This window comes from Helianthus annuus, chromosome 7, assembly GCF_002127325.2.
Source record: "Helianthus annuus cultivar XRQ/B chromosome 7, HanXRQr2.0-SUNRISE, whole genome shotgun sequence".
In the NCBI taxonomy this organism is placed as follows: domain Eukaryota; kingdom Viridiplantae; phylum Streptophyta; class Magnoliopsida; order Asterales; family Asteraceae; genus Helianthus; species Helianthus annuus.
In genome coordinates this window covers 120,312,888-120,336,095 of record NC_035439.2, presented here as the reverse complement: position 1 = coordinate 120,336,095, position 23,208 = coordinate 120,312,888, and the positions used below count along the sequence as shown (strand labels likewise).

General features: G+C 35.7%; 2 protein-coding genes across 2 annotated transcripts; both read right to left on the bottom strand.

Annotated features, from left to right (window-relative positions):
• Positions 1-1,708: 1,708 nt before the first annotated feature.
• LOC110867281 (V-type proton ATPase subunit G) lies at positions 1,709-3,038 on the bottom strand. Its single transcript, XM_022116401.2, has 3 exons — positions 2,793-3,038; positions 2,107-2,207; positions 1,709-2,023 (listed from the first exon to the last, which is right to left on the bottom strand). Exons 1-3 carry the CDS (start codon positions 2,878-2,880, stop codon positions 1,886-1,888), a joined length of 327 nt encoding a protein of 108 aa, XP_021972093.1. The 5' UTR covers positions 2,881-3,038; the 3' UTR covers positions 1,709-1,885.
• Positions 3,039-11,386: 8,348 nt separating this feature from the next.
• LOC118480247 (myb-like protein X) lies at positions 11,387-21,389 on the bottom strand. Its single transcript, XM_035974997.1, has 6 exons — positions 21,166-21,389; positions 17,733-17,817; positions 17,303-17,357; positions 16,183-16,381; positions 15,823-15,920; positions 11,387-11,727 (listed from the first exon to the last, which is right to left on the bottom strand). Exons 1-6 carry the CDS (start codon positions 21,387-21,389, stop codon positions 11,387-11,389), a joined length of 1,002 nt encoding a protein of 333 aa, XP_035830890.1.
• Between the last annotated feature and the right edge of the window lie 1,819 nt (positions 21,390-23,208).

Sequence of the window (23,208 nt, the reverse complement as noted above, 5' to 3'; positions counted from 1 at the left end):
ACAATAGCGTACTTGAATCCAGTATTGGTTTTTTGAGATGTTGTAAACAGTTCCTGGACTTCACATTTGAGATTCTGGATCTTGATAGGCTTAGGATTATCAGTATGCAGATCCAACTACATTCATAGATCTCGGGTCATTACATTAGTGTGCATAACCCTTTAGACCCAACTAAGTAGGTCCACAACCTCTGGTGCAACAAAACCAAAAGTATCAAAAGGAAATTAGATAACTTCATCTTGTCAACTAATAAAATTTAAACGGGTGTATGAAAATTAGAAATTGGAAAGTTAAAAGGGGAAAATTGAAGTGTATTGTAAAAGAAAACTAAACTTGTCATGGTCTTTGGTTTCTTGAGTCGGATCCAGACTCGCCACCACAAAGAATCATTTTTTATCTCCTCACCATCTCCCCTTCCCCCCACCCCCATTCCCATTCTTTGGCTTCACCTTTGGCTTGACCGCCGCATCATCGCCGGCACCGCACCACCCTCATCCAACACCGCCCTATCTCATCCGTAATCGCCTCTGGAATCTTAGGGTATTCTTATTTTTCAAGTGAGTTTTGAAATACTCTTAATGCTTTCGTGTATGGAGGAAAAGCTTTTGCGTAATTTCCAGAATAGTCTTCTTTTATGTCTCGCTTTACATACTCGATTGCTTGTGTCTTTGGAATTGGTGTACATGGTTGAAATTCGGGTGGTTGTGCAGTGAAATGTTGGGTCAATTTGGTGAATTGGTTGAATTTAGGATTTTGCTTTTGATTTTGGGGGAAAAGGGGATGTGACGGTGATCAGGTGATGTAAGGGTGAAGAAGAAATGTTGTTCAAAGGATTGTACTAACGTGATTATTAATAGTTTTAATTGTTAAAAGGGCTTATCGTAATCATTAGGTTTTTTAGGGTTTTATTTAATAATTAGTAGTTTTAATAATTATTACAATGGTTTTGTTAAATAAATGGGGTAAAAAGACCAATTTACCCTACATTTAATGGGTAAAACTAACTGGGTTAGGCACAAAGGAGATAACGTGTAAGATTTTCAAACATTAAGTACAAAACTCGTCAATTTTAAAGGCAAAGGACACCGCTTAAAATTTGGTATAAAGATAAAGGACAAGACTTGTAATTCACTCACTTTTATTATGTGATGAACGTTAGCCGATCCGAACTGTCGAACCGACCCGAAATTTTTTACGTTCAGCCATATGAAATTGGATCCGACTTTGGATCTTAGTTGCAGTTTTTAGAACGGAAAATATAAGTGGTTACATGACTCGAAGAAAAATCGTTCAGTGATTTCAGCGTATAACGCACGTGAGATTTTGAAAATGTCGTTCGGTGGAATGGAGGTTGTAGGATGGTAGTGATCTGGGTGATTTGGGCGTGGGAGAAGAGAAAAAGAAGAATGAGCAGTTTTAGACTTTTAGGTTTAGTTTACCTAGAAAACCCATCCTGACCCACATGTTATTTTGTTATTTTTTTAAGTTACCCATCTTGACCCATTTAACAATTCTTGTTAACCCAACTTAACTCATCTACTACAAAAATAATACCCATCCTAACCCAAAGTTGAATGTATGGGTTCATTTTGCTACCTCCACATACAATGCTCTTATTATGGAATGTGACTTGGTTCTCGTCCCTAGATCATCTAGGGTAAATGTGGTTGTTTTTATGCGGTAGAATAAACACAAGCTTAATCTAGATAGTTCTTTAGCTTAATCGAAGGCTCGTTGGATCGCTAATAGTAATGGCAAGAGCTAGCAACCCGGTTTAACATACATAATTTATTTAACCCAAGAATAATTTGATGCAACTAATCAAAACTCAAAAATAACAATCCCTTTGAAGGATTTTATTGGCAATGGTGAATTAATAAAAAACCTAGGCAGTGGTGACTTGAGTCATAAGCAACTTGACGACCTCTGGCGAAACTTTTGCAGCTTGTTTCTTCAAGTGATCAATCTTTTTAACCGTCTCTTCATCAAGCCGTTTTACATTAACTCCAGAAAATCCAGTTGACTGCTTCGTAACAAACGTAACAAATAATATGTTAAACATCTTATCATAAAAAAATCAGAAGATTCATAGGATGTTTGTTTTACCTCAGAGACTGTCTTCTGGTATTCTTTTTCCATATGGGCTCGATATTTAGCTACTTCTTCTTCGGCTTCATCTTTTGCTTGCTTCATTCTGTTCAGTTTTGCTGAATCCAAAAAACCGACACCATTAATCGTACGGGATTACGCACAGTGGCGAAGGTTAGTTGTTGCCCGGGGGTGCACCCGCCCACCCTAATGTTTCGGTTAGAAGTGTATAGGTTCTGATTTTTCGACCGAAAATTTTAAAAATTATTTAGGATTGCCTCCCCCCAATTATTTTTCCTAAATATTTATACAATATATAAATTAAAGTAAAGTTTGTTATCACTTTGTATATCCTAAATATTTATACAATATATAAATTAAAGTAAAGTTTGTTACCACTTTGTAGATAAGTGATGGGTAGTTTTGTAAATATATTTTAACTCTTATTTGTTTAACTCTAGATTACACACCACACAATAAACTTAATCGCAAGTTTTTATGTGTAAGAACGGGTCCTTTGAATGAATGAATTTTTTTTGTTTTATTTGGAACTATTATTATTTGACCTGACCCGAAATATAACGATAGGAAAAAAAATTTGGGTTCCATCACTTTACGCCTCCTCGAAACTTTTGATCAAGCTCCGCCACTGATTACGCAAAAGCTTACTTTTTGTGGATGATGGAAATACAAAAATAGTTTACCGGTTCTTGCAGCACTGACTATCTGTCGAGCTTCTTGTTCAGCAACTAGCAATTGCTGGATTCCACCTTGTTGTCTATAATTCTCCATATCTACAGTTTAAACTGATAAAATAATAAAGGTCATCCAGATGCCAAATCAGCTGTGCTTAGCCTAATTTAACACGCATAGGTTTGTAAATGGACGACAAAATTTATGTTTATGATCAATACTATAACACCACCCTGAAAAGGATAAATCCGATCCAAATGCAGTGTATCCGGTTCATGATGGAAAGGTGAAGGGGACAACGACTGCTATTGAAGCCGACAAAGTAAGCAACTGTAATTGCTAGGTAATTTCCTAACGCTACATTGACACCATTTGTTAGATATTTTAGTGTAATCGGGGATTGACTTGGTGATCAAAGCGAATAATAATACACATCAAGCAAGTTAGGAGGTGCGGGAGTGCACGCTTGTTTGAGTTATTATTATTCGAAGTGTACGGGCGGAGCCCGTACTCTACGGGGGTTCCAAGGGGGCAGCGCCCCTGGGAGCAGGGTCCAAGGGGCGGCAGCCCCTGGCGGGGTCCAAGGGGCAGAGCCCCTGGCTGGGTTCGAGCTGTATCAGAAAATGTATCATTAAATTTTATTTTCTGGAATTTTATTTTCATTAAATTGCCTTAATGAAACTGTATCAGAAAATTTTATTTTATGGAATTTTTATCATTTTCGAAATGATAAAAAACGACAGTTTTTTGGCTATTGTTTGTCTGAAAAATAGAGGCAACTGCCATGAGGCAGTTACAACCCCAAAAACCAATTTCGTAGACAGTTTTTTGGTTACAATCTACTGGTTCATCATTTCACAAAAAAGAACATACACTGGTTCAATTTCTCAAAATCAGAGTTGTATCCGATTGAATTATTCGGGTGAACCACCGAAATAATTTGATCTGAGAGTGATTACACGCCTCTCTGATCGTCCGGTTTCTGAAATTTCCCCAACACCATTTGTGCTCGAATCAAATATATATTAAGGACTAATGGAGAGAGGTTCATTAAAAAAGACTAAACTATTGCGAGAACAAAAATAACAAACCTAAATCTTTTAATTTTTTCTATCAGTGATTCATATATTAAAAACTTTTACCTCTTACATACAAATGTCATGTCAAACTTATGCAGTGGCGGACATACAGTGTAACTAGGGGCAACCTCCGCTACGGCTTCGCGATCCGGCGGTAGTGTAAAATTAGTGTAAATTTTGGAAAAATTTGACGTTTTTTCGATTTCGTTACCGCTTATTTATAAAATGTTACGGCTTTGCGGATTTTCTAGATGCGCCACTGAACTTATGTACATAAAAAAACCATAAACTAATATGTTCATATGTACATCTATTATTTTTTAAACGATTACCTATACCTACACTATTACCTACACATGATCTACACAAGTGTAGGTTTTATAAATAAACAAATTTCTTTGGATCAAAATTCATAAAGCAGTATCCTTTTCAGTGTAATTTCTGGAAAGAGATTTAAACATTTGACAACAAAAGTATTAGTAAATTAGGGTAAAACACAAGCAAGAGATTAAAATTCATGACATATGAATTCGGAATTATTATCAACATCTTTTATTATTTGAGATTCATACATCAACAATAGCAGATTTACAAAAACAAATGATTGTAGCATAGAAAGGGAATGATACCTGAATAATGACGTGATTAGGAGGAGATGACGGGAGAAAGGGGATGTGAATATTATTATTATTATTATTATTATTTACACCTAATAACACTATTTATATGCTTTAATTAATGACTGACTTTTTCAATTTTCTTTTTACCGATTGTCACAAACCATTATTGAATTTTAATCAATCATAACCACGTTCGCTAAATGTTTTGAAAGGGTCTAACCGTTAATAGTTTTAACCGGATAACATGCTCTAACGCCAGTCTCGTTTTGGTGCATATCAAGGTGAGGTGGCATGAGTCGTCACATTACATGCCACAATGAAGAGCTTTATTGATGCGATTGCTCTATTGATCTACTGATTAAAACGCTATCGAGAACCAAAAAAATATATTAAATAATTTTATAATTCAGATACAATGCATATACTATAATTAACCAAAAAAAATAATAAATAATTTAGTAATTCAAATACAATGAATATACTATAATTAAACTGAACTAAGAAAAATATAAAATATAAAAACATGTAGTTTTTATCATTAAAGTCAACTAAATTATAAGAAATTTTGTCGTTGTAATCAATATGCTTCATGTCGGGTTGGTGTGTTGGTTGATTAATGGGTTGGTTGGTTTATGGGCTGGATTGCTCAATAAGAACACGGGCCATATTTTAATTTATGTCAACCCAACCTCTACAAGATCCAATTTAACCTAACAATCGGTTTGTCGGTTTGATCTTTAAGTAAAAAATAATAAATTGGTTTACCTGTAGCGACGTCCGGGCCTTACTAAGGGGAAGTGCCCAAGGCCCACTTTCCCGGGACTGAAATTATTATTATTTTTTAAGTTAATTACTGTTTTCGTCCCTATGGTTTGTCAAAAATCACTATTTCAGTCCATTAGTTTAAAAATTGCGATTTCAGTCCCTGTAGTTTCACTTTCGTAACCATTTCAGTTCACCTCGTAACCATTTCAGTCTCTGTACTTAACAAAATAATGGATTGAAATGGTTACGAAAGTGAAACCACATGGACTGAAATGGTTACGAAAGTGAAACCACGGGGACTGAAATCGCAATTTTTAAACTAATGGACTAAAATGGTGATTTTTAACAAATCACAGGGACGAAAACAGTAATTAACTCTTATTTTTTTGTATAATTTATTTTTGAAACAAAAGCCTATAAAGTTTAAAACCCAATAATATTTACAACCCAGTTTGTGTTTTTAAACCCATTAACCTGTTTAGTTTTGGTCCATTTAAACCCATTTTACATTTAACCCAATTAACCCTATGTAGCCCAATTAAAAAACTTAAAACTTTAAACCCAATTAAATTACAAAATCTTTTACTCTTTTTTCTTTTTTGTTTATTGGTATCACAATTCTTGTTGTGTTAGTTTTTTCTATATTTATAATTTATAATTTATAATTATAATTATAATTATAATCTAGGGGAATAACAATTCATTTTTTCTAGTTTCACAGGTCCCTCGAATTCTGACGATCGGTCTACCTGCAATGGACCAATTTATGTGAATCGGTGAGGGGTCCGGTTTGCCCGTCCAACATTTTTTACTGGTCACATTGGTTTAGACCATAGGGACGAATGACAGAAATTTGACGCTATAAAAGAAAAGAAGAAGTTGCCAATATGCCATGCGGAAGAAGGGTAAAAACAATTTATTTTAGTTTTAAGCTGGGCTTGTATGGGCTTGAACTTATTGTTAAACTATACTATGGCTTAACCCTATGCCCAATTTTTTTGTTGATGGACCAAGGCCCTTAGCGGAGGTGAAATTTTAGTTAATAAATTATAAACTAAGTAAATAAATGTTATATATTTTTTTGAACGACAAATTTGGATCACTGACAGACCACTGGAGTATCATCGTGCCACCAACGGAACCACCCGGTCATATCCATCTCCACTAGCCATAATGTCTATGTACCAATTCAGGAGAAAACCCAATAAATATGGGAAACCCCCCTTGTGGGAATCGAACCCATGACCTATTGGTCCCAAAGCTTTATCTCACCCCAAGATGCATATAAAGCCATGGGCGTAAATCAATGTTATATGGTGATTTATTTAACTTAAGTAACTAACTTGTTTTCGTTTATCAACTATTTAAATATTTGTTTTAGTTAGAAGATCTAACTCACAACAACTTAAAAGATGTAAATGAGAGCAGAGAAAAAAAAGGATCCGACTATAGATGCTTTGATTCAAAGACATATTATAGTGGAGCATGGGTTGTGTAGTTTATGTGGAGAAAGTGAGGAAACAGTGAATCACGTATTGACGTCGTGTCAGTTTTCTTCTCGGGTTTGGCATTGTGTAAGCTCTTTGTGCCACATTCCGTTCATTTATGCTTTTGAGGTTCGAGATTTGTGTTTGGTTCATAAGAATCTACAAATGGAACCTAAAAAGAAGGCGATTCTTGGGATTCTGCTTACAGCTAATTGATGTATTTGGAAGGAAAGAAATGTAGCAGTTTTTGAAGGTAAAACAGCAAATGTGGCTAAAGTAGTGGAAGACATAACATCTTTATTCTGCCATTGGATTAAAAAAAGGTCCCCTGTTAAAAATCTTTCGTGGAAAGATTGGAGTGATTTTAATTTGTAATTCTGTTGGATGTTTGTAGGATCGTTTGCACGACCAAAACGAGTCGTTCAGAAGAGTTCTAATCAATACGAAAGGCAAAAACAGACGTATCAGAGTTATTTCAGTTGATTTGCACTTAGATTCACTTAAACTGTCTCTTGAATTGATATCAGATCGTTTTACAATGTTGGAGACACTTCGGCAGAGCTTCGCTACCGGAATCGAAACGTTATGAATGAAAGACTCAAGGCAACTATATATAGGCAGCTCATTCCGCACGAATTGGATTCACACTAAATGGCCAGTTCCATTTCGTACGAAAAGGCTCAACCCTATATATTTCTCGTTTTTCTCGAAAATCGAGCCCTGATCTATCTAATCTATTACAAGACTCGATACAAGACGAAGTCGACAAACATATGCACCAACAGACTCCCCCTTGGATGTTGACGAAGTCTTCGGTGTCGAGTCTTCAAAGTCTTCAGTCTTTATCAGTCTTTTCACTCTTTCAAAGTATCTGACATTGTAAGCATCCTTCAATTTCTTTCTCTTCTTCTCTCTCTTAATCTAACTCTTTTCTTCACAGGATCAGAATCGCAAGCTGGCTCTTGAGCTTTCTAATTCTCTTGATCAGGTTTCTTGATTCCTTAAGTTCTTCAGTGTCAGCAGTTGGCGTGGACACGGTTCTAGGATCAGAAGCTGGGTCTATGCATATTCAGACTCCCCCTTTCAATAAGCTGGGATCGCAGTCTGGAATTCACAGGTTCAGGTATGTTTCCTGGCTCTTTGTAGCAACAGGATCTGGAACCTGGCTTTCGCATAAGTTTCTGGAATTGTAACCTGGCTGCTTCTACCTGCACAAACTCTACCTCACAATAAATTTCACAAATTTAAAATTTGTCAAACTTATAAACCAACTTGTAGATATCGTTCAAATTTTCTGATGACCACTTTGTAAGAACATCATTTTTCTTATTTCTAAACAAACTCTCCTAAACCTATTTGTTCATCATGTTTAGCACTTGTAATTTTGAAAATCAGCTCTTCAACATCAGTTGTCGAAAATAAGATGAAGTAAAATCTTTTTGATTTTTCAAAAATTTATGCTAAAACACTTCGAAAATCTTTTTGGATTTTTGTTTTTAATGAAAAGCAGTAAAGAAATATTCCTTGTGAGTTTGTGTAAGAGGATCATATCAGTTTATGAGACAAATCACCAACACCGTTAAGCTTTAAACATGTTAAGTTCTAAATGATTCACGTAAATTGTCAGTATACTGATCCACTTAAATTTTCACACAAAGTTCAACTGTTTCGAGATATGAATTTAGTTTTATAAGGACTTAAACTTATTCGCGTGTCCCACCTCAGAATATACTCCCGTATCCAGACTTCTATATTCAGTCTTACAGGTGAATGTACACTAATGATCTGTAAACGGGTAATGCGAGACCATGATAGCTCAGGTTAGAACTTCCGTTCAGACAAAGAGATGATGGCTCGTCTTTCGGTGTGTCCCGTTTGGGGATCTTTTCTTCAACAGCACATGATTAGCATCTTTCAATGTTTCATCATTTTTATGCTGAGGGTGGGCTTTAAGACTAAAGCAGTGCAGAGCATTATACGAGGACTAGGCTATTGCTCCCGCAAAATCAGAAGTCCAGGTATAATACCCCAGTTATCATCACGCACAAAGACCTGGTATGTTAGAAATAGAAAGCCTTTCAAACAAGATTTCGGGGGTTACCCATATATCCGAGAGATGTTCCCCACAAGATAAGTAAGTATTTGATATTTAGGTTTATATCTCGAAAACAATCTACTGAATGTATAAAAACCTACTGGCAAATCTTTAGCGTGTTGTGATTGTCCACTGATGTACTATCATTTCATCTTTTTCACACCAAAACTCATTTTTGAATTTTTCGATGTTTTTTGGCTTTTTCTGGTTTTATCATGTTTTTGGCTTTTTCAAATTTTCGATATTTCTAAAATTTCTACTCCCCCTAAAATCAAAAATATGTTTCAATTTTTTATTTTCAAGGAAAATTTGAAAACAAACTGTACAAATAAACTGACAAACTGATTCGAATCGCTTCAATTCGCCATCCACTTGGCATAAACAATCAGAACTCCCCCTGACAACAAACTATTTTCCCATTATGATTTCAAAACACTTAAGTTTGTTTTAATCAAAATGGTTTTTCCGGAAAATAAGTTTTGTTGATATACACAAACCACTTGTAGGTTAGGGGATATGTTCATCACTTTGTTTTCTCAACCATTTGCATGAAAGTTAAATCAACTTCAACTTAATGATCTTGATTAACCACTTGTAGGAACAAACAACTGTATGTTCACTTATCAATCATACCACTTGTAAGTCGAAATATGGCAATTTTCAAGAATACTACCACATGTAGGTCGAAATATCACTTTCGTGAATTTCTCAAGAAAGATGCCGATTCATGCTCCACGATTACCAACTTGGGAGCTCCGGCAAGTCCAGATTTTTAGTCATGATAGGTTCTATCCCATTTACTAACCTAGGATGACCCATCTTCATCTGGTTTCTTCGTTTTCAATTCATAAAATTCCTTTACCCCTTTGACCTTCCCGTCAATCATTTTTTCAAAAATATTTTGAACTTTGGGGTTAAAGACTTTTTCAACATCAAATTTTTTCTTTTCAGAAAAAAATTGATTTGAAATCTCAACTTTTCCAATTTTTGATTTTAAATTTTTCAGCCCGCAATGGTGGAAAGTTTGCGTCATCCAATTGCAGAACTGAATTTTCACTTTTTAGCTCAGCTAGTGGCTCCTCTGACTTTGACGAGTCAGATTCATCGCCAGAAAATAGCTCCTCTGATTTTGATGAATCAGAATCATTGCTGGAACTATCATCTGATTCCTTAACAACCCACCTTTGGTTGTTAAGCTTTGCTTTTCTTTTATAAAAACTCTTTGAACACTCACCAACCTCAAATTTTGAATTTTTTAAAACTTTAAATTGTTCAGTTGGTGGTTCAATATCAAGAACTTTCTTTTTGAGTTTTTCAGAGACTCCCTGTTTTGAGTTGGTTGCCTTTGGACAATTCAAAGCATTGTGACCAACTTTTTGACATTGATAACAGGTTCTTGTCTCCTTCTTTTTCTGAGCAGCTCCATTCTTCATTCTCTCTTGTTTCTTAGCAAGGAATTCTTTGTTCGATTGCCTCCAGAATGAGCTCTTTTCCTCTTCCTCCAAGCTTGATCCTGAAACAAATACAGTTTTTGGTTTTTAAGTTTTCTCATTTTTATGATTTTTTGGTGGAATAAAACCCGATCCCTTCTTTTTGAAATTACCGTTATGGTTTGGTTTATTTCGATACCCTGAATCAGAACTGTAACCCTTTTTTCTTGTTTAATCTTTGTTGAACCCTTGAGGTGTAAGGTTTAGGTTTTTCAGAAAGATTTACATCTTTTATTTCAGAAATATTAATTTCTGTTAGTTTGAAAACCATGTTAATTATTTCAGTTTTAATACCTCTTATTGGAAATTCTTCATCAGAATATAATTTGTCAGAATCATTCAAAGTATATGCTACTTTGAATGTTTCATCATTCAAACTATTTTGTGATAAAAGAAAATCTTTATTGTAAACCCTTTTGCCCTTTTTGACTGTTGGACTTGAAGTGTCGGACTCAGATTTTGACTCTGACTTTGACTCCTCCGTTTCATCTTTATCCAACACCTGATCGACCACTTTCTTAACTAACTCTGACTCATGATCAGTGTCGGATGATGTGAAAATGACATCAATGTTGTCTGGCAAGTTATCTGAAGGCTCAGATTCCCACTGTAAATTAGTTGCCTTTTTGACTCTTTCTGAATTTGGATTTCGTGGAGAATATCCATTTTCAAGCGGAGGTGGACACTTGTGATAACTGACACTTTGTTTCTTACCAGAATTCTTCACTTCAGTATCTTCTTTTGTTTTGAAATTCTTCACTTCAGATGTGTCTTCTTCAAACGCCTTCATGCCTTCTACTGTAGGATAAATCCTGTCAATCACATATGAAGAACATGAGTAACTTTTCAACAACTTGTTTACTCTTTCAGTTTCTATCCTCTGAGTTTCTAATTTCTGTTCAAGCTCAGCACACATATCAATGTAATAATTGACCATTTCCTGCTTTATCATATATGCTCCATTGAGTGTCTTCGTGGTTGTAGCTTGTTCACTGCTTGACTCGTTATATTGATTCATGGCTTTGTTTAAGACATCATATGATTCTTTCAATCTGTTCATGTTGTGAATCTACTCATTCTTGTGTTTTTTCAGAGTCTCACAATTTTCACAATTCTCAGACACCTTTTCTGTATCAGCTTCCTTTTTAATCTCGAAAGCTGGAATTTCTTTGTCCTGCTTCTTTATCACTTGGACTTCTTCATCATCATGTTTATTTTTCTTTCTTTCTTTATCTCTCTCGGCTAGAAATTTTAAATGCTCTTTCATTTTATCTGCCCAAAAATCATCAGCAGTATATTCATCAGTACTATCTTTAACGATTTGAGCAACAAAAGCTTTATGGTCTGAAGTTCTGTTAGGATCATGATCATCCCAACTGAAATCTTTTGGAACCCTTTCATCATCTTGATCTGTCAGACATGCTTTACTCTCAGCTGAAATATATTTGTCCCAACTAAATCCTTTTGACGATCTTTCATCATCTTGATTCACCAGATAAGCTTTCTTTGATTCTTCAATCTCCTTCCTAGCATGAGCAGTTTGTGTTTGTTGTTGACACGGATGTTGAGCAACTTGATGATAAATCGTTTTCCGATAATAATCATTGTTTCCGAAAGGATTTTGGGCTCTATTTGCTTCGCGGTTTGTGAATTCACTTAAACTGTCTCTTGAATTGATATCAGATCGTTTTACAATGCTGGAGACACTTCGGCAGAGCTTCGCTACCGGAATCGAAACGTTACAAATGAAAGACTCAAGGCAACTATATATAGGCAGCTCATTCCGCACGAATTGGATTCACACGAAATGGCCAGTTCCATTTCGTACGAAAAGGCTCAAACCTATATATTTCTCGTTTTTCTCAAAAATCGAGCCCTGATCTATCTAATCTATTACAAGACTCGATACAAGACGAAGTCGACAAACATATGCACCAACAGACTCCCCCTTGAATGTTGACGAAGTCTTCGGTGTCGAGTCTTCAAAGTTTTCAGTCTTTATCAGTCTTTTCACTCTTTCAAAGTATCTGACATTGTAAGCATCCTTCAATTTCTTTCTCTTCTTCTCTCTCTTAATCTAACTCTTTTCTTCACAGGATCAGAATCGCAACCTGGCTCTTGAGCTTTCTAATTCTCTTGATCAGGTCTCTTAATTCCTTAAGTTCTTCAGTGTCAGCAGTTGGCGTGGACACGGTTCCAGGATCAGAAGCTGGGTCTATGCATCTTCAGACTCCCCCTTTCAATAAGCTGGGATCGCAGTCTGGAATTCACAGGTTCAGGTATGTTTCCTGGCTCGTTGTAGCAACAGGATCTGGAACCTGGCTTTCGCATAAGTTTCTGGAATTGTAACCTGGCTGCTTCTACCTGCACAAACTCTACCTCACAATAAATTTCACAAATTTAAAATTTGTCAAACTTATAAACCAACTTGTAGATATCGTTCAAATTTTCTGATGACCACTTTGTAAGAACATCATTTTTCTTATTTCTAAACACACTCTCCCAAACTTGTTTGTTCATTATGTTTAGCACTTGGAATTTTGAAAATCAGCTCTTCAACATCAGTTGTCGAAAATAAGATGAAGTAAAATCTTTTTGATTTTTCAAAAATTTATGCTAAAACACTTCGAAAATCATTTTGGATTTTTGTTTTTAATGAAAAGCAGTAAAGAAATATTCACAAACAATATTTTTGTGAGTTTGTGTAAGAGGATCATATCAGTTTATGAGACAAATCACCAACACCGTTAAGCTTTAAACATTTTAAGTTCTAAACGATTCACGTAAATTGTCAGTATACTGATCCACTTAAATTTTCACACAAAGTTCAACTGTTTCAAGATATGAATTTAGTGTTTTAAGGACTTAAACTTATTCGCGTGTCCCACCTCAAAATATACTCCCGTATCCAGACTTCTATATTCAGTCTTACAGGTGAATGTACACTAATGATATCTGTAAACGGGTAATGCGAGACCATGAGAGCTCAGGTTAGAACTTCCGTTCAGAGAAAGAGATGATGGCTCGTCTTTCGATGTGTCCCGTTTGGGGATCTTTTCTTCAACAGCACATGATTAGCATCCTTCAATGTTTCATCATTTTTATGCTGAGGGTGGGCTTTAAGACTAAAGCAGTGCAGAGCATTATACGAGGACTAGGCTATTGCTCCCGCAAAATCAGAAGTCCAGGTATAATACCCCAGTTATCATCACGCACAAAGACCTGGTATGTTAGAAATAGAAAGCCTTTCAAACAAGATTTCGGGGGTTACCCATATATCCGAGAGATGTTCCCCACAAGATAAGTAAGTATTTGATATTTAGGTTTATATCTCGAAAACAATCTACTGAATGTATAAAAACCTACTGGCATATCGTCAGTGAGATCGTTTATCACATTTGACTTTCCAAATCTTTAGCGTGTTGTGATTGTCCACTGATGTACTATCATTTCCTCTTTTTCACACCAAAACTCATTTTTGAATTTTTCGATGTTTTTTTGGCTTTTTCTGGTTTTATCATGTTTTTGGCTTTTTCAAATTTTCGAAATTTCTAAAATTTCTACTCCCCCTAAAATCAAAAATATGTTTCAATTTTTTATTTTCAAGGAAAATTTGAAAACAAACTGTACAAATAAACTGACAAACTGATTCGAATCGCTTCAATTCGTCATCCACTTGGCATAAACAATCAGAACTCCCCCTGACAACAAACTATTTTCCCATTATGATTTCAAAACACTTAAGTTTGTTTTAATCAAAATGGTTTTTCCGGAAAATAAGTTTTGTTGATATACACAAACCACTTGTAGTTAGGGGATATGTTCATCACTTTGTTTTCTCAACCATTTGCATGAAAGTTAAATCAACTTCAACTTAATGATCTTGATTAACCACTTGTAGGAACAAACAACTGTATGTTCACTTATCAATCATACCACTTGTAAGTCGAAATATGACAATTTTCAAGAATACTACCACATGTAGGTCGAAATATCACTTTCGTGAATTTCTCAAGAAAGATGCCCATTCATGCTCCACGCTTACCAACTTGGGAGCTCCGGCAAGTCCAGATTTTTAGTCATGATAGGTTCTATCCCATTTACTAACCTGGGATGACCCATATTCATCTGGTTTCTTCGTTTTCAATTCATAAAATTCCTTTACCCCTTTGACCTTCCCGTCAATCATTTTTTCAAAAATATTTTGAACTTTGGGGTTAAAGACTTTTTCAACATCAAATTTTTTCTTTTCAGAAAAAAATTGATTTGAAATCTCAACTTTTCCAATTTTTGATTTTAAATTTTCAGCCCGCAATGGTGGAAAGTTTGCGTCATCCAATGGCGGAACTGAATTTTCACTTTTTAGCTCAACTTGTGGCTCCTCTGACTTTGACGAGTCAGATTCATCGCCAGAAAATAGATCCTCTAATTTTGATGAATCAGAATCATTGCTGGAACTATCATCTGATTTCTTAACAACCCACCTTTGGTTGTTAAGCTTTGCTTTTCTTTTATAAAAACTCTTTGAACACTCACCAACCTCAAATTTTGATTTTTTGAAAACTTTAAATTGTTCAGTTGGTGGTTCAATATCAAGAACTTTCTTTTTGAGTTTTTCAGAGACTCCCTGTTTTGAGTTGGTTGCCTTTGGACAATTCAAGGCATTGTGACCAACTTTTTGACATTGATAACAGGTTCTTGTCTCCTTCTTTTTCTGAGCAGCTCCATTCTTCATTCTCTCTTGTTTCTTAGCAAGGAATTCTTTGTTCGATTGCCTCCAGAATGAGCTCTTTTCCTCTTCCTCCGAGCTTGATCCTGAAACAAATACAGTTTTTGGTTTATAAGTTTTCTCATTTTTATGATTTTTTGGTGGAATAAAACCCAATCCCTTCTTTTTGAAATTACCGTTATGGTTTGTTTTCTTTCGATACCCTGAACCAGAACTGTAACCCTTTTTCTTGTTTAATCTTTGTTGAACCCTTGAGGTGTAAGGTTTAGGTTTTTCAGAAAGATTTGCATCTTTTATTTCAGAAATATTAATTTCTGTTAGTTTGAAAACCTTGTTAATTATTTCAGTTTTAACACCTCTTATTGGAAATTCTTCATCAGAATATAATTTGTCAGAATCATTCAAAGTATATGCTACTTTGAATGTTTCATCATTCAAACTATTTTGTGATAAAAGAAAATCTTTATTGTAAACCCTTTTGCCCTTTTTGATTGTTGGACTTGAAGTGTCGGACTCAGATTTTGACTCTGACTTTGACTCCTCCGTTTCATCTTTATCCAACACCTGATCGACCACTTTCTTAACTAACTCTGACTCATGATCAGTGTCGGATGATGTGAAAGTGACATCAATGTTGTCTGGCAAGTTATCTGAAGGCTCAGATTCCCACTGTAAATTGGTTGCCTTTTTGACTCTTTCTGAATTTGGATTTCGTGGAGAATATCCATTTTCAAGCGGAGGTGGACACTTGTTATAACTGACACTTTGTTTCTTACCAGAATTCTTCACTTCAGTATCTTCTTTTGTTTTGAAATTCTTCACTTCAAATGTGTCTTCTTCAAACGCCTTCATGCCTTCTAGTGTAGGATAAATCCTGTCAATCACATATGAAGAACATGAGTAACTTTTCAACAACTTGTTTACTCTTTCAGTTTCTATCCTCTGAGTTTCTAATTTCTGTTCAAGCTCAGCACACATATCAATGTAATAATTGACCAATTTCCTGCTTTATCATATATGCTCCATTGAGTGTCTTCGTGGTTGTAGCTTGCTCACTGCTTGACTCGTTATATTGATTCATGGCTTTGTTTAAGACATCATATGATTCTTTCAATCTGTTCATGTTGTGAATCAACTCATTGTTGGGTTTTTTCAGAGTCTCACAGTTTTCACAATTCTCAGACACCTTTTCTGTATCAGCTTCCTTTTTAATCTCGAAAGCTGGAATTTCTTTGTCCTGCTTCTTTATCACTCGGACTTCTTCATCATCATGTTTATTTTTCTTTCTTTCTTTATCTCTCTCGGCTAGAAATTTTAAATGCTCTTTCATTTTATCTGCCCAAAAATCATCAGCAGTATATTCATCAGTACTATTTTTAACGATTTGAGCAACAAAAGCTTTATGGTCTGAAGTTCTGTTAGGATCATAATCATCCCAACTGAAATCTTTTGGAACCCTTTCATCATCTTGATCTGTCAGACATGCTTTACTCTCAGCTGAAATATATTTGTCCCAACTAAATCCTTTTGATGATCTTTCATCATCTTGATTCACCAGATAAGCTTTCTTTGATTTTTCAATCTCCTTCCTAGCATGAGCAGTTTGTGTTTGTTGTTGACACGGATGTTGAGCAACTTGATGATAAATCGTTTTCCGATAATAATCATTGTTTCCGAAAGGATTTTGGGCTCCATTTGCTTCGCGGTTTGCGAATTCACGCTTGAAATGCCCTTTTCCCCTGCAACGAAAACAAGTAACTTTAGATTTATCAAATCCTAAAGTAGAAACATTTGCATCACGAAAATCATCTCTTCCCTTAATTTGTTTAAACTTTTCAGCTCTTCTCAACACACTAGCCAAACACCACTTAATATCCATAAGTTCCATCTCTTCAGCATCAATCTGATTGTAATCCTCTTTTGTCAACATTGGATTTCCGATCCTTCCTGCAACTAAACTCCCATAAGACACTAACGGAGTCACCAACAAAGACATATGACTTTTGGCTACTTCTTCAGAGTAATTTTGATCATTCTCAAGATTTAGCGCAATGTTGCATTGTAGAACTTTGCCACTCTTTGTTGCTGAAAATTTTGGATCGAATGATGGATATGAAGAGAATCCGTTTTTGCTACATGATCCTTGAGATGAACCTCCAGAAGAACTTTTTGCATTGAAAGCAGTTTCAATCTTTGGTACAATGTTGGTCTTATCACTAGTACCTCCTTTGTAATACAGACCAATGTCTTGTTCACCATCATAGTTCTTCATTCTCGCTATCTTTCTTTGTTCCACCTCTTGAGCTTCGAGCTGTTCAATAAACTCACTCAGCGTTAGATTGTCAAATTCAGGTTTATTTTTCAACATCATAAGATACGTGCCCCAAACATCTTGTGGCAACGCATCGACCAACTTTTCAATCAATTCTTCTTTATCTTTATTGATGTTCAATCTTTTCATATTTATCACCAAATTGCAATATCTTTCTATAATCTGCTTGGTGTTTTCAGTTTTCAATCCACGGAATAGATCAAATCATTTCTTCAAAAGCGACATTTTGTTCTTGATCATCTCTTTACTTCCAACAAACTTTGATTTTAATTCTTTCCATATCGAATATGCACTTCCGTTGTGTTGAAATAAAATCAAGATTTCTTCCTTAATAGCTTGCTGCAAGAAACTAACCATCATCTTTTCATTTTTGTACTTCTTTTTCTCATCAACACCTAGATCTTTAATATCAACCTTCTGTCCGTTGTCCTTAACCGGTCTAATATATCGAAATTCAATATATTTCCATGCATCTAGGTAATATGTTTGAACCCAATTTTCAAAACGTTCTGCCCATCCACTATACTCCTCAATACTCATAAGCTTAGGCGGTTTTTACGTGGTGCCCGTTTCATTTTCTAACATCGCATTCTGAGTCACAGTGATCGGGGTTGCAAAGGCGTTGTAGAACTCGTTCTCCATGATTTGGTTATCAAAAATTCTCAAACACAGACTTTCAAACGAAATGGATTTCTTCAAATGAAATGCTCTTCAAACGAAATGAATCTTTCAAGCGAAATGGACCCTGCTCAAACGAAATGAACCTTTCATGCGAAATGGACCCTGCTCAAACGAAATGAACCTATTCCACCCAATTCGTACGAAATGATATGATATTTCAAACGAATTGGAAATTGGTGTGAAATGGAGTCTTAATCCGTGCGAAATGGATGCAAGTTCAAACGATCTGGTATCCAATTCGTGTGAAATGGAACTGTCGTCACACAATCGGACAATTTTTAATAAAATTGATCAGGTTTTACTTTGATTTTAGGTCTGATTCTTTCAAGGGTTTGTTAAAACAGTGTTTCAAACGTTATATGAGAAAATCAAGCCATTTTATCCGTGAAATCTTGTCTAATTTTGAAAAATATGAAAAAAGTGAGTAGAAATCAGAAATTTTCAGCTGAAATGGTAAGAACTCTTCCTCCCGAGCTCTGATACCACTTGTAGGATCGTTTGCACGACCAAAATGAGTCGTTCAGAAGAGTTCTAATCAATACGAAAGGCGGAAACAGACGTATCAGAGTTATTTCAGCTGATTTGCACTTAGATTCACTTAAACTGTCTCTTGAATTGATATCAGGTCGTTTTACAATGCTGGAGACACTTCGGCAAAGCTTCGCTACCGGAATCGAAACGTTACGAATGAAAGACTCAAGGAAACTATTTATAGGCAGCTCATTCCGCACGAATTGGATTCACACGAAATGGCCAGTTCCATTTCATACGAAATGGACGTTTCCATTTCGTGTGAAATGGCCTTTTCCATTTCGTGCGAAAAGGCTCAAACCTATATATTTCTCATTTTTCTCGAAAATCGAGCCCTGATCTATCTAATCTATTACAAGACTCGATACAAGACGAAGTCAACAGAGATATGCACCAACAATGTTATTTTCTAGCTTCTTACTAGTTCTTGTTTAATGAAAGTCGCAGTTCATGTATAGGAATACGCCAATCTGATTAAGCAAGTCGCTCTTCACATTCTTCATTTCCGAAAAACATCTTTCAACGGTTGCGGTTGCGACGCATAATATGTCACACCACAACCGATGACGGAAACATCAGGGCGCGGCACTGAGCGAAACAGATTGTCCAGGAGAAATCCATAACAACTAATTTACCAGATATTTAAATATTATGTCCCATACCATAACATACCAAAGTAAATAATTATTACAGACCAAATATCTCAAAGACAAATAACATGTTTCGACAACTCAGATTTAAATTGTTTTTGTTTGTTTCTAGACTCCATCCTACTTGATTCCACAAAAGCAGGTAAAGCACAGCATCCTAAGCATTCAAACACCTGTCACATACGTTAAAATAGAGGTCAATACACATAGTGTAAAGGTGAGCATACAAGTTTAATAGTATAATACAGTTCGAAATCATTTACGCATAAATAACATGTAACATGTACAAAGTGAAGGCAAGTAGGTTATCGACAGAGAAATATGCACAGACATGACTGCGAGTTGTAGAATGCGCAACATATATCCCCACTGGGACATGTGAAGTAAAGCCCTTAACAACCCCTGTCCATGATAGGTGCTGAGTCTAAACTATAGTACTATCGTTACTAAGGTGTCATGCAACAATCACTGTGTTAACATAACATACAAACATTTATCGAATAACACGTAATATGCAATAACGGTCAGCGTGTAAATAGTGTTTGCGTTGTGTGTCGATTGTGATTTAGAATAAGTAACGTATGTAACACCCAAAAGTGCGTAAAGCAAAAAGGGATCGAGTATACTCACAGATCGTGTTTAGCAAGTAAACACTCTCTTGGATTGAAAGGAGCGCTGAGAGAGATTAGCCTGAACAGTTATCTATAGCATAAGTGAAGAACGACGCGATAAACGGTACAAAGTGATCAAGTGTCGGATGGTAATCCGATCGGATGTCAATCCGTTCGGATGGTTATCCGATCGGATGGCCATTCGGTCGGATTGACATTCGTTTGGTAAGGATGTGTTTATGTATGATAGCTTTGAAGTTTTCCTTTGGTAGAGATACTTCTCTGTTTTCAAAATGCTACAATGAAAACTTCAAAGCTATCATACACAAACACATCCTTACCAAACGAAATTCAATCCGACCGAATGGCCATCCAATCGGATTACCATCCGACACTTGATCACTTTGCACCGTTTATCGCGCCGTTCTTCACTTATGCTATAGATAACTGTTCAGGCTAATCTCTCTCAGCGCTCCCTTCAATCCAAGAGAGTGTTTACTTGCTAAACACGATCTGTGAGTATACTCGATCCCTTTTTGCTTTACGCACTTTTGGGTGTTACATACGTTACTTATTCTAAATCACAATCGACACATAACGCAAACACTATTTATACGCTGACCGTTATTGCATGCTACGTGTTATTCGATGAATGCTTGTATGTTATGTTAACACAGTGATTGTTGCCTGACACCTTAGCAACGATAGTACTATAGTTTGGACTCAGCACCTGTCGTGGACAAGGGTTGTTAAGGGCTTTACTTCACTTGTCCCAGTGGGGATATGTGTTGCGCATTCCACAACTCGCAGTCATGTCTGTGCATATTTCTCTGTCGATAACCTACTTGCCTTCACTTTGTGCATGTTACATTCTGGTTATGCGTAAACGATTTCGAACTGTATTATACTATTAAACTTGTATGCTCACCTTTACACTATGTGTATTGACCTCTATTTTAACGTATGTGACAGGTGTTTGAATGCTTAGGATGTTGTGCTTTACCTGCTTTTGTGGAATCAAGTAGGATGGAGTCTAGAAACAAACAAAAACAATTTAAATCTGAGTTATCAGAACATGTTATTTGTCTTTGAGATATTTGGTCTGTAATAATTATTTACTTTGGTATGTTATGGTATGGGACATAATATTTAAATATCTGGTAAATTAGTTGTTATGGATTTCTCCTGGACAATCTGTTTCGCTCAGTGCCGATGTTTCCGTCATCGGTTGGGGTGTGACATAATACGAGAACAAGCTTCAATAACCGATATACCAATGTAAAAGTTACGTAAACATTTGTTGAAACCATTAACCTTACAAGACTTGACAAACCATCCAAGTTGGTGAATTGTTTATCTTTTTTCACAAAATCAATGTAGTTTTCGAGTTGAACCGGAAGCCTTCGTTTTTCGTCTTCAATGAAATCATATGGATACTTCTCGGTTAGTTTTAGTATATTTGGAATGTCAAATGCACTAAAATTATCACAAGCATTCTCTAAGATAACGTTACCAAGCTCATCATTCATTTCACCCATTAGTTCTAAAAGCTCTAAGAAATTTCCTTTATTTAATGGATCTTTTGATTCATCATGACCACGAAACACCAATCCGCCATTCAACAACCTTTTTTCTAAGCATAGTAGAAGCACTAAGTCTAAGTCGGTATTCACGTTTCTCCTTAGTGGTCCTATTGTCCTATTGTTTGTGTACCACTTGATTTTCGTTAACTAAATCGGCACTCATTTGGAAACATTTGTTGTGGAGGCTATTAACTAAGCCAACATGTTTTTTAAGTGCCGCATGTACTTTTTTCCAATTGTTATACCTGTCGGACATACATGTGTCTCTACGATCTCCAAATTGGCTCCTAAACAAATAGCAACATAAGCAAAACACATGATCCGATTTTGAGCTATAGTCCAACCATCCCTTATACTCATGTTTTTCATACCATTCTTCTTTAAATTTGCTTAACTTGTTACCTTGAAACGTTGATTGTGGGAATTCGATACATCTTAGTTGACTTGGTCCTCTTAGTAGATATACCATTCTAATCTCATCTCGTTGATTCACGTTATATGATTCAATCGGCTTGCGATCATAAGGATCCGAAGAAAGATTATCCCCCATCAACGAATTCGGAAGATGATTCAATCCCTTTTCTCTTGACAAATTGAGCCATAAATTCCCTACTCATGATTCCTATTAAATATAAAACAACACCATTAATTTTTATGCTTTTCATCACCAAACTTCATAATTTTCACTTCTAATTTCAAGCCCTAGTTGTTGATTCTTTTTAAGTAAACATTTAAACAAACTAAAACACATCATCACCCTACTAATGTTTCAAATAACATCAAAAAAAAAAAAACAAACTTTAACAACTCTAATTCTACAAAAAAAAAAAAAAAACTATTAAAATAAGAATATAAACAATAAAAATCGATCCTTACCGAATGAGAACAAAGCCTTCGTTCGCGAGCGATGCGGGTGGCTGAATTTCAGGTTTCTCCGGCAAAAATTTTCAAGGCGTGCGGACAAAATTGCTAAGGGGTGCGGACGAAAAATTCTAAGAGGTGCGGACGAGATTTTCGACGGATAATACCAGTAATTTTTTTTCCGGGGTTGCGCCCGCCCACCTTGGGTTGGGTGTATGTCCGCCCCTTATTAGCACAAAATGAAGATGAGAAGTACAAAGAATTAAGATACATTGTGATGGATTTGATCTAGTACGTTGCTAAAAAAAATGATGTTACATAGTACTGAAGAGAAAATTTGTTTTTTTTTTTTTTTAACGACAGTTCAGCTGAATTTCTAACTTATTCCAAAGGACCCGTATATGCTGTTAAAACCCTCACTGCAAGTTCGAATCTTTCCCAGTAATACTCACCCATATATTACCATATATTTATATAATATGCACTTAATATATATTTACATAATATGCACTTAATAGAAATCGAACCCGAGACCTCCTTAAAAGGAAATCACTTGGTAAAAAACCACTTAACCAACTGTCCTATACCTTGAAGTGAAAATTTGTGTCTTTGAGATACGGGTGGAATCTAATGTCGTGTGACGTGGCACATTTGGATGCTTTAGAACCACATATTATTATATTTCTTGGAGAAGTTTGATTTTTTTTTTTTTTTTTGAAAAGTAACTTTCATTCACAACCGCCGACCCAAACCGGGCCGACGAACCGCACAAACTACAAACTTACATATTTACAAAAGAGCACCATTCCTTCCATTCTACATCTTTATGTTTAGATCTATTCGAAAACCACAAGAAACCTAACACTTTAACCTCACTCAAAATGCTCTCATTATTATATTTCTTGGAGAAGTT

Coding starts and splice junctions, on each gene's coding strand:
- LOC110867281 (XM_022116401.2), bottom strand. CDS start 2,880: ATGGAGAATTATAGACAACAAGGTGGAATCCAGCAATTGCTAGTTGCT. Junction 2,208..2,792: donor AGTCAGTGCTGCAAGAACCG/GTAAACTATTTT, acceptor TTTTGGATTCAG/CAAAACTGAACAGAATGAAG. Junction 2,024..2,106: donor ACCAGAAGACAGTCTCTGAG/GTAAAACAAACA, acceptor GTTACGAAGCAG/TCAACTGGATTTTCTGGAGT.
- LOC118480247 (XM_035974997.1), bottom strand. CDS start 21,389: ATGGGTGAAATGAATGATGAGCTTGGTAACGTTATCTTAGAGAATGCT. Junction 17,818..21,165: donor GGTTTGTCAAGTCTTGTAAG/GTTAATGGTTTC, acceptor TCGATATATTAG/ACCGGTTAAGGACAACGGAC. Junction 15,921..16,182: donor CTGAAAAAACCCAACAATGA/GTTGATTCACAA, acceptor TGTGATTGACAG/GATTTATCCTACACTAGAAG.